Source organism: Cyprinodon tularosa, unplaced genomic scaffold (genome assembly GCF_016077235.1).
Source record: "Cyprinodon tularosa strain WSP-4 unplaced genomic scaffold, ASM1607723v1 ctg1040, whole genome shotgun sequence".
NCBI lineage: Eukaryota > Metazoa > Chordata > Actinopteri > Cyprinodontiformes > Cyprinodontidae > Cyprinodon > Cyprinodon tularosa.
In genome coordinates this window covers 41,200-50,428 of record NW_024037828.1, presented here as the reverse complement: position 1 = coordinate 50,428, position 9,229 = coordinate 41,200, and the positions used below count along the sequence as shown (strand labels likewise).

The following is a 9,229-nucleotide window of genomic DNA, read 5'->3' as shown; positions in this document are numbered from 1 at the left end:
GAAGGAAGGAAGGAAGGAAGGAAGGAAGGAAGGAAGGAAGGAAGGAAGGAAGGAAGGAAGGAAGGAAGGAAGGAATGCCTGGTTGAATGGTTTGTGTGGCGCCAGACAGTCGGCCCAGCGGTGCTGCACAGTGAGTGACTGGGGGTCGGTGGTGGTGGGGGGGTCAGAGGAATGCAGGAGCACAATAACAGAGATGGGGAGTGACAGTGGAAGCTTCAAGTCCGAATATTTGTTTGATTTAATTACATGCAGTTTCACAGAAATCCCAAGAAAACGCTCCTCAGTGGTGAGAACTTCTTCCTCTTTCAATGTTTGCTATTCAGTCTGACTGAAGATGCTAGAATATAAAATCTATCATTTGAATTTCAGTAAAATAAAAATATATATAAAACTGAACATTTTTTATATTTTTCACCTTTGAATAATTTATTTTCTGTTTATTTTCACACTGAATGATTTTTCCTTGCACTGAGCAGAAAGGCAGGTGTTTGGCATCGCCAGTGTTCCTGGGATCAATGCGAACGTGGCGCTGCGTAATTACGCATCAATAGAAAAGGCAGTAAAGCTGTTCACCTCAGGCTCGGTGTTTGGGAAGGCTGGATGAATAGCAGAGTTCCTTTGGACAAAGTCAGGAGCTACTTCCTTTCTCTCAGACGATTTTGGCTTCATCATACTCCAACTAACTCCTCTTCTCTGTGTTGGATTTGTCTTTTCTTTTTTATCCCCCCCTCTCTCCCTCTCTCTCTCACCCACCTCCCGCAGATCGCAGCCCACCGCATCGCGCAGAGAGACACGCCTTTTTCTCGGCTCCGCTGTGGGGTCGGTGGGCAGCGGGCTGCCGGTGATTGAGCAGCTTTCCTCCCTGATCTGTCAGCCTGCTGCCTTGGCGCCTCCCCTCTCCTCTATAAATGAACCAAGTCTTTTCATTGCGCTCACAGCGCGCCTGCTGAACTGAGAGGAACTGGCAGCTCCTCGGGATGCGTTAACAGAGCAGAATTTCTCCTCAGCCTTGGTTTCCTCTCCTCTCTCCATCTCCGCACTATTAACTCAGACGGCTTCTGTTAGATTTTTTTTGGTTGCTGTTTTATTATTGCTGCCTCCGTCGGTTATCGAAGATGAAGGCTGTTACTCCAGTCCACCCCCAGGACTCCTCCTCCTCCTCCTCCTCTTCTTCCTCTTCCTCCTCCTCCTCCAGCCAGCTCTCCCTGCACTATCTGTCGAAACAGAGCCTGAACATCTCCCGGTGCAGGATGGAAGAGGAGGACCTGTTCTGCCTGCAGTACGACATGAACGACTGCTACAGCCGCCTGAAGCGCCTGGTGCCCACCATTCCGCAGGATAAGAAAGTGAGCAAAGTGGAGATCCTCCAGCATGTTATAGACTACATCCTGGACCTGCAGCTGGCCCTGGAGACGCACCCTTCCCTTCAGAAGCAGCAGCCACAGCAGAGCTGTCCGCCTGTAGCCTCCAACCCCAACAGGACGCCGCTGACGGTGCTCAACATTGACCATCACCAGGTAAGGGTTAGGCCGGGGGGGTCCTGGTTTACCTCCGTGTGTCAGACCGCCGTCCGCCTCAGACAAAGCGCGTCATCCCGTTATATGTCATTGTCCTTCCAGTGCTGCACCAACAGGCCGTCTTTTATCAATTGTAAGACATAAAATAAATGGCCTTTAACGTGCGGCTGCGGGTTGAACACTTGATTGCGGCTTTATGATTTGCATGATAATGACGGTGTGTCAGGGGCCCACCTTATCCCGGGATCCGTGGAGTGGCTCAGCCTGCAGTCCACTCCAGTGCGCACAATAGGGCCAATTTGTCATTCAATAGCCTAGAAGAGAATCTATTCTGGCTGAGATAGCTGGTTAATACCAGACTCAACCAAAAATCATGTTGTTTGGGTTTTTTTTACTCTTGTCCTGATAAACTCTGTGTGTTACATGTTTTTTTTTTTTCTTTTTCCAGAGGACAACAATGGTGAAAAAACCAGAAGATTCACTTTTATGCCGTTGAGACATAAATGCTGCATTTGGTAAGTTGACTTCAATAATATTACAATGGGAATATTAACATTTGTTTCTGTGAGTTCAATTCAATTTATTAGATTTATTTTTACCACAATTCATAAAAAAATATAATAATCTGGGCCTAATAAATCAGGATTACTGTTAGTTTCTACTTTAAATCGATGGCAGTCGTGTAAATGGTGTAAAGATGTAAGTGAAGCCAGGAGATGTCAGGTAAAATAATAATTTTTAAACATTTAAATTGGCCCCAGCTTCAGAGGCAGCTGTGCTTTGAGCAATAACTGTCACTGGTGTAGCAATCTGAGAAGAGCAGTGGGTTAAAACCTCAGCTTGCCCTCTCTTTCATTCTCTCTCACACACAAACACACTCTGTGTCTCATTCCTCCTGATTTTTTTGTATTTTTTTTCTCTGCATCCCAGTTCCATTCCAGATACGGGGCTGGTTTTAGAGACAGCTTTTTTAGCCGTCAATCTAGATACACATTGGTAGAAGTCTTTCAGTATTCCTGAGAGCTTTTTGGCTGCCTGTCGCCTGTGTTACCCAACAGCCAGAGGAGCGCTGTGGTTGTTGTTTGACCTGGCTTGTTTTGGGTTGTTGATCAAGCATGGACTCTGTTTTGTCGGTGGCGCCAGTCAGTCTGGAGTTCTGCAGCTCACCCTCCCTCCCTTTGCCTCTATTCATCCCCTCCACAGGTGTGCAGGCAGCGCAGAGCCGCTCCAAAAGTCAGCGAAGCTTCGCCAGGAACTCACACCCAACTGAAGGCACAGTCACAAGGGGGGTTTGCAAAAACCAATGGGAGAAACTAAACCGAAATAAAGTCTTTTTATTTTTATCAGATTTTTCCCTCCACATGTTTTGAAATTATTATTTTTGATTCTGAGGAAAAATGGACTCATCCTTCTGGCTGTTTTAATCTCCTTAGTCAGTTTCTTCTTTAAATTGTGAAAGCATCCAATCCTCTCACAGGTTTTTTTTTGTTGTTGTTGTTTTTTGGACACTAATTTACAGCAGCAATGAAAACGGATTGTGAATTGTGCTCCAGTTTAAAGCTTTACTACACTGCAAAAAGAAAAAAAAATCATTGTATATGTTTTGCACATCTATTGTTTAAAATAGATGATTTGTGTTTGAAAAGGGACGCTGTCCCTGGTACTTTGTAAAGAAGAACAATTCCGATTCGAGACAATTAAGCTTGTAAATACAGAGACACAAATGTTCTATTAAGGTATGTGAAAGGACTTATATGCTTAAATAGACTATTGTAATTATTCTAAGATATTTTTTATTGAAAACCTTGTTGTTTTTTTGCAGTTCTGTAAATATGGTGTTTCCACTTTATTGAATGAACTTGTTTATGCTCTGCCAATAATGTCCTCACATGATGATATCATTAAACTCTTTGCAGTGTTTGAAATAGTTTGAAATGTAGCATGTCAGGCTCATCCCAGAGATGCTGAATGTGCACTGAAGCGGCCGCTACTGCTGTGTCCATGCAACCTTCTTTGGCTTCTCCCCTGAAATATTTTATTTTTTTTCACCCCTGAGTTCCCCTCAAAGAAAAATAAGTGTCTTAAAATTGATTTGATTCTGCACACAAATAATTTCCCTACAAAGCACTGCTGTGAGGGGAAAACCACCATCATCTCTGAGTTTTTCCTTAGGAAAATTGGAAAACGTTTCAACTTTTCTGTTAATTGGTAAAACATTTCAACAAACAGTCGATGTGTTTCGGTTGAGATGATTGTCCTGCTGGTGTGTCGGCAGCCTTTATTAGTATAAACTTGGATGAGATTCAGCACTGAATTTACCTCACCACCCTCTGCCAGTGCTAGAGGGAACTTGTACGTTACGGTCTACTGCACTGTTGGACTTGACCACTGGCTTCAGAGGAGTTGTCGTAACCATTAAAATTTCCCAGAAGAACTGTGTTGTGTCATGTTTTGTCCTCATCGGGCATCTTAAGGTGGATTGGTGATTACTTCCAGTTTTTCACCAAGCATTCAGAGAAGGCCAGTTTTTTGGTCAACATGTTACTCCAACACGATCTTTGACTAAAAACACCCCAAACTTTACTGGTTTTAGAGATTCAGCTTATTATTTTCTCACTTCTCCTTTAGTTCTTCTGCACACGTTCGGTGCTAAAAACAAGATGGCAGAAAGCCAGGTTCTGATCTTCTCACTCCTCCTTTACCAGCCTCTGATGTGTTTGTGAGCCTGAGTGTTTATGGCAGTAAAGTCCTAAAAAGTGACTGTTTCAAAAGATATGTCAGCTAACTGCTCCTGTCCTATAAATAAAATCTTAATGAAATAAAATGTTTAGTTTTATCAAAACTGGCTAATTGTGCAAAAATTAGTCAGAAAAAAATGATTTTAGATCATAATTCATAATATCTTTTATAAGCCAACTGTGTAGAGCAGAGAGTGGCACATTATTGCCCTTCCCCCGCCTATTGTTGCCAGTCAGCTGGATGGAAAAACTCCCCCCCTGCCTTATACTGTAGGAAGGACACATTTGGAAATTTTTTTGATTGGATGAAAAAAAGTCATCCTTTACTTATTTTTAGGTTCGGCTGAATAAATAACCAGATTTCCTCTAAAAAAGCACAATTAAAATAAGTCTTAACATCATTTGTGAGCATGGCTAATTTAGTAGCAGCTATATATATTTTTTTTTAATTCATAAAAATGTTTACAATAAAAAGCAAATAATTCCAGATAATTTTCTAACTAACTAATAAATAGGCATTTCTTTCAGAGGCAGTGTATCTGTGTAAGTAAATTAAATATTCTTATGTATTTTTCTGTATTTGCTCACCCTGGTTAAAATCCTGTTAGTTTCTGTCTTTACTTTGCTCGCTTCAGTTTCTTCTAACTTTCATCAAATGCCTTTGAAATAAACATGTATAAAGAGTCTATATAATTCATGATGGGAATATTGAGTTCTCTTCCGTTAAATAGAAATAAATCCGACCTCTGTTTCTTAAAGCAAATATTCACAAAGTTCACTGTTTATTTTATTTTTTAACTCATAAAAAACGTTTGTTTTAATCTGTTTTCGGTCCGTAACAGATTTTCATTCTAGCGTCCAGCAAAAAGATTCAATGAGCTCGAATTTTTGTTTCGCATAAAACTGAAATCTTTGCAACTATATCAGATAATTTATGAATTTTTATTTTAAATGACTTTTTTCTAGAAAAAAGAATGCAGTTTCTGTTGGGATGCAGCAATATTTCATTAGATATTTCAAGGCTAACCTGAGATAGCAGCTAATTCGTTCTCGTTCTCTTGCTGTGTGATTTTTAAGGAAGTGAAGAGAAAAAAGCAACATGAACAATAGTAAAGAGAAAGGGCTGTGATTGTTTTACTTAAAAAAGAAAAGCAGTGGATGCCTGCTGAGGTTTTGGTATTAAAAGCATGGAAGCCGTACCTCAGGCCTTTGTGCTTGTTAGAATGAGCCGGAGCTTTTTCTGTTTTAGGTGTGAAATTGTCTCAACTTTAAGGCTGGTGAGCGTTCATGCTTTCAAGCATTTGGGAGATAGGGAGTCTATTTTTTTTACTTATTCCTTTTTTTTTTCAATGTATTTATCCAACAATATTTAGCTATTATTTATTTAGAATATTTAGTTCCTCTCTTTTTTTTCTCCCACACCAAGCTGCACAGGTTTTTCTTGCAGACGGAGCCCTACATCAACATGCTGAATGCGGGTTAAAAGGGCTGCTTGACACCAACGAGCTTGGTGACCGATTCCCACTGTGGGTGCTCCAGGCAGCTTTCAGAATCCCATTTCCACTGTGGCCAGCTGGGGAAAGCAGGCCATACAGGCCACCTGGGTGTGTGTGTTGGTGTGTGTGTGTTTACAGCCCACAGAAAGGGAAGCTGGCCTTGATGCCCTTGACAAGCACTGTCCTTGTGATGTGAAATGTGAGTGTGCGGCTGTCTGCTTGTGAGTGATAAAAGGTTAAAAAAGTGTGTTAAAGCACAGGTGGCCAGCTTGACAGTTAGACCTTCCTGATATGATTAAAGATATTCTGGTTTTCACAGAGGCCTAACAGTTCAACCTACGGCATGACTGTGCTCTTACTGACTGCATCACCATTTCATTTCACAGGAAATGTGTTGTTAAGGGACACAAGGGTTACAGCTGACAGTCACCACACCTGAAGCCAAGGCTTTCTTTTACAGAGCGTTATTTTCACAACAGGACTTGTTGGAAATCTTCCTAAAGAAATGTATATTTTTTATCATACGGGACAAATTTGCACAGAACATACATCGATGCCTCTACTTGAGCAACCAACGGAAATTCCTTCTACCTAAATGTCGGAAATGTTGATTGAAAAAGGTTTTTAACAAAGTCACAGAAACAACCGATGCTATGTCTAATTCTGTTCTTCTTCTGCATCTAAACATGCAGCCCAAGGCATTAGCGAATAAAATCACTGCTTAGCGACGCCATGGCAACAATGGACCTGTAAAAATATGAAATTTAAAAGATTCACAATTTGTTCAATATTTCAAGCTAAATATTACAAAATAAAAAATTTTTTTACATTTCTGATTGATTGATGAGGGCCTGTGTGCAAAAATCTGAGGTTTGTTTCTCATAGATTTTGATCTTTTAGTGGAATATTTTAATCTTACTTTTAGCACATAGAAACAACATATGTTGACAAAGTAATGTGCAGTTCAATTAAATGAAATGCTAATACAACAATAGTGAAAAGAAAATATTTTGGAAAAATAAATTTAAATCTTGAAGAGAAAATCCTCCATAACTATCATTAGAAAGAGAAAATGTTTCACCAAAGAATAGAAACCGGTTCTGGGCAAAGTCTCGACATTTTCAGCGGCCTGTACACGAACAGGTAAACCATTCCAACCACTTCTGTAATTTTATTTGTTTTAATTTGTTGTACCTGAGCTCATTGTCATATTTCTTTTCTAGTTCTGTTTTAAAAAAAGCTAATAATCCACAAAAGTAACAGATTACTTTTCCATAAGTGATTTTTTAGCGATGCAAATGTTCGATCCATCCTGCTTTGAATGACTCTGTGATGAAATTTGGTATTTTTTTTAAATTAAAGTCCAAAGAAAGAAAAAATCGGAATAAAATGTTTAATATGCTATTTGTTTAATGAGTAAGTCACATTAATTGGCTTGTTTAATTTTAAGATGTTCTCAACTGTAAAACAGGTTTTATTTCTGAAACAAACAAGCAGGTTGCTGCTGTGGTGGCTGCTGTTTCCAAATCGAATTCCTTAAGGGCCCCATTTAACCAGCCCTGTTTACTGACAAAAGCTCTCTAAAATATTTCAGCAAGACTTAAGATAAACTCATGTATCTTTTAGAAGCTTCCTTATTGTTGTGTTGCTGTTTTTCCTTACTGAAATAATTACCTGCAGCCTTCTCCTCCTCGTGTGTGGGCTCTTGGCTCCAGATCGTGGGAAACCATCACATCCTGTTTGATAAGAGTGTCCAAACTAAACTGGTCGGCCTACTTTCCATCCTTGATAGAGGGAGTAGACAGGCCGGCCCCACGATCAGTCAATCAGAAATGTCATTGTGAGCACAGTATTATTACTAACAAAACAAGAGGACTAGTGGAGCCAGTTGTTTGCACAGGTGTGAGTATGCACACTCTCATTCTCTTATATATGCATCACTCGTTTTTTTCTTTTATAGCTTTGCTTCATAACAAAATGATAAAAAAATCCATAACAGTTCCTGAATAAATCAGATGTGCTCATTAACCACCTCCTCCTCCTCCTCTTCTGGACTGGAACCACCAAGAGGAAGAAAAGCAAATCAGCTGTTTTCTTTGCAGAAACAGAAACACCCAGCCTCTAATTTCACAAATTTAACACAAACACATAAAGCGAGGATGCTCGCTATCGTCTCTGCCTTAAATTAACCTTCCGCATATGTTAAACTGCAATAACAGGTTTAGCCACGGTGTCTCGCCTCCTTCTCTCCCTGATTTAACTCCACATTACAGCGTTCCACGGGGGCCTATATCCCTGCGTGTTAATCACTGCTCTTCCCTGCACAGAGAAATATATGGCGGGTGCTTGCAGAGGAACAGTAGAGGACAGAAACGTGCTCGCTCTTGGACACTACTTGATTACAGACTAATTGGTCTAGAGTGATTAAATATCTCATGCTACTCTCTAATTGCAGCTATTTAAAGCAGCTATTAGCTTAAAATCTCTGCCACCAACAGCCGTTTACTCATAAACAAAATGGGAGAAGCAGCAATTTAACCTGTACCTTTAGATTTAAGTACAGAGCTCTGTGCAGGCGGCAGACTTCACAGTGGAACAGAAATGTTAAAGCTCATTTTTTTTTCCCACATTAAAAGAGAGAAACTGAAGAAATGAGGCAACATTTTAAACTCAATCAAGATGTGTTGATCTTTTTATTCCTGGATGATCACAGTTATATTAATCTGTGAAAATTATTCAACACATTATAGGTGTATTTTGAATTTGCTTTTTAGTCACATTAAACTGTTTTAGGCCTTCAGACAAAATTTGATAACAAACAAAAATAAAAATGCAGCAAGCGGTTTGGATATTATCATTTTATTTATTAGGGGGAAAATGGCATCCAAACCTGTATGGCTAGTTGAAAAAAACAACAACTAATGTTTAAGATAAATGCACTTTTATTACTAGTTTATTTGTTTGTTGTTGTTCTTTAGGTTAGTCTAATAATCCACATGCAGATATGATGAATGCTAAATGTGTAGAGTCAGGAGAGTCACTTCAATAGAACCCAGCTGACAACAAGAAGTTTCCCAAAATGAATCACAAAGCCACATTTAAGGCATTTATCTAAAGAAGTTTAAAAACAGACATGAAACAAGTCTGTAACATCAATCTGTGTGGAGCAGGTTTCAAAGCCATTTCTGAAGGCTTTGGAACTGAATGGAATCACAATGAGAAACCAAGAATGAGGGATGCTGAAATCACTCCAAGAGCTCATCCTCCGCTCACTCAGGAGGATTTAAGATGATTCAAAAGAAACCAGAGCAAAATGAAAAGCACTGCTGGTCGAACTTAATGTGAGACATCAGAGGGGAGGGGGGGGAAATGACATAAAGTGCTGTCTAAAATATCTCTCATCAAGACCCTTTGAAAAATATGCTGCAGACTGAATACATGCTATATCTGCTCTTTTACTAACAACGCATTTCAAACA

General features: G+C 39.8%; 1 protein-coding gene across 1 annotated transcript; it reads left to right on the top strand.

Annotated features, from left to right (window-relative positions):
- Nucleotides 1-842: 842 nt before the first annotated feature.
- Nucleotides 843-3,951, top strand: id4 (inhibitor of DNA binding 4). The gene is made up of 3 exons (XM_038282853.1): nucleotides 843-1,517; nucleotides 1,966-2,032; nucleotides 2,721-3,951. The coding sequence occupies exons 1-2, from the start codon at nucleotides 1,116-1,118 to the stop codon at nucleotides 2,011-2,013; spliced, it is 450 nt and encodes a 149-aa protein (XP_038138781.1). The 5' UTR covers nucleotides 843-1,115; the 3' UTR covers nucleotides 2,014-2,032; nucleotides 2,721-3,951.
- Nucleotides 3,952-9,229: the final 5,278 nt, after the last annotated feature.

Excerpts from the sequence above, each read along its gene's own strand:
- id4 (XM_038282853.1), top strand. The coding sequence starts at position 1,116 with ATGAAGGCTGTTACTCCAGTCCACCCCCAGGACTCCTCCTCCTCCTCC. Across the intron at positions 1,518-1,965 it reads TCAACATTGACCATCACCAG|AGGACAACAATGGTGAAAAA; the intron begins GTAAGGGTTAGG and ends TTCTTTTTCCAG.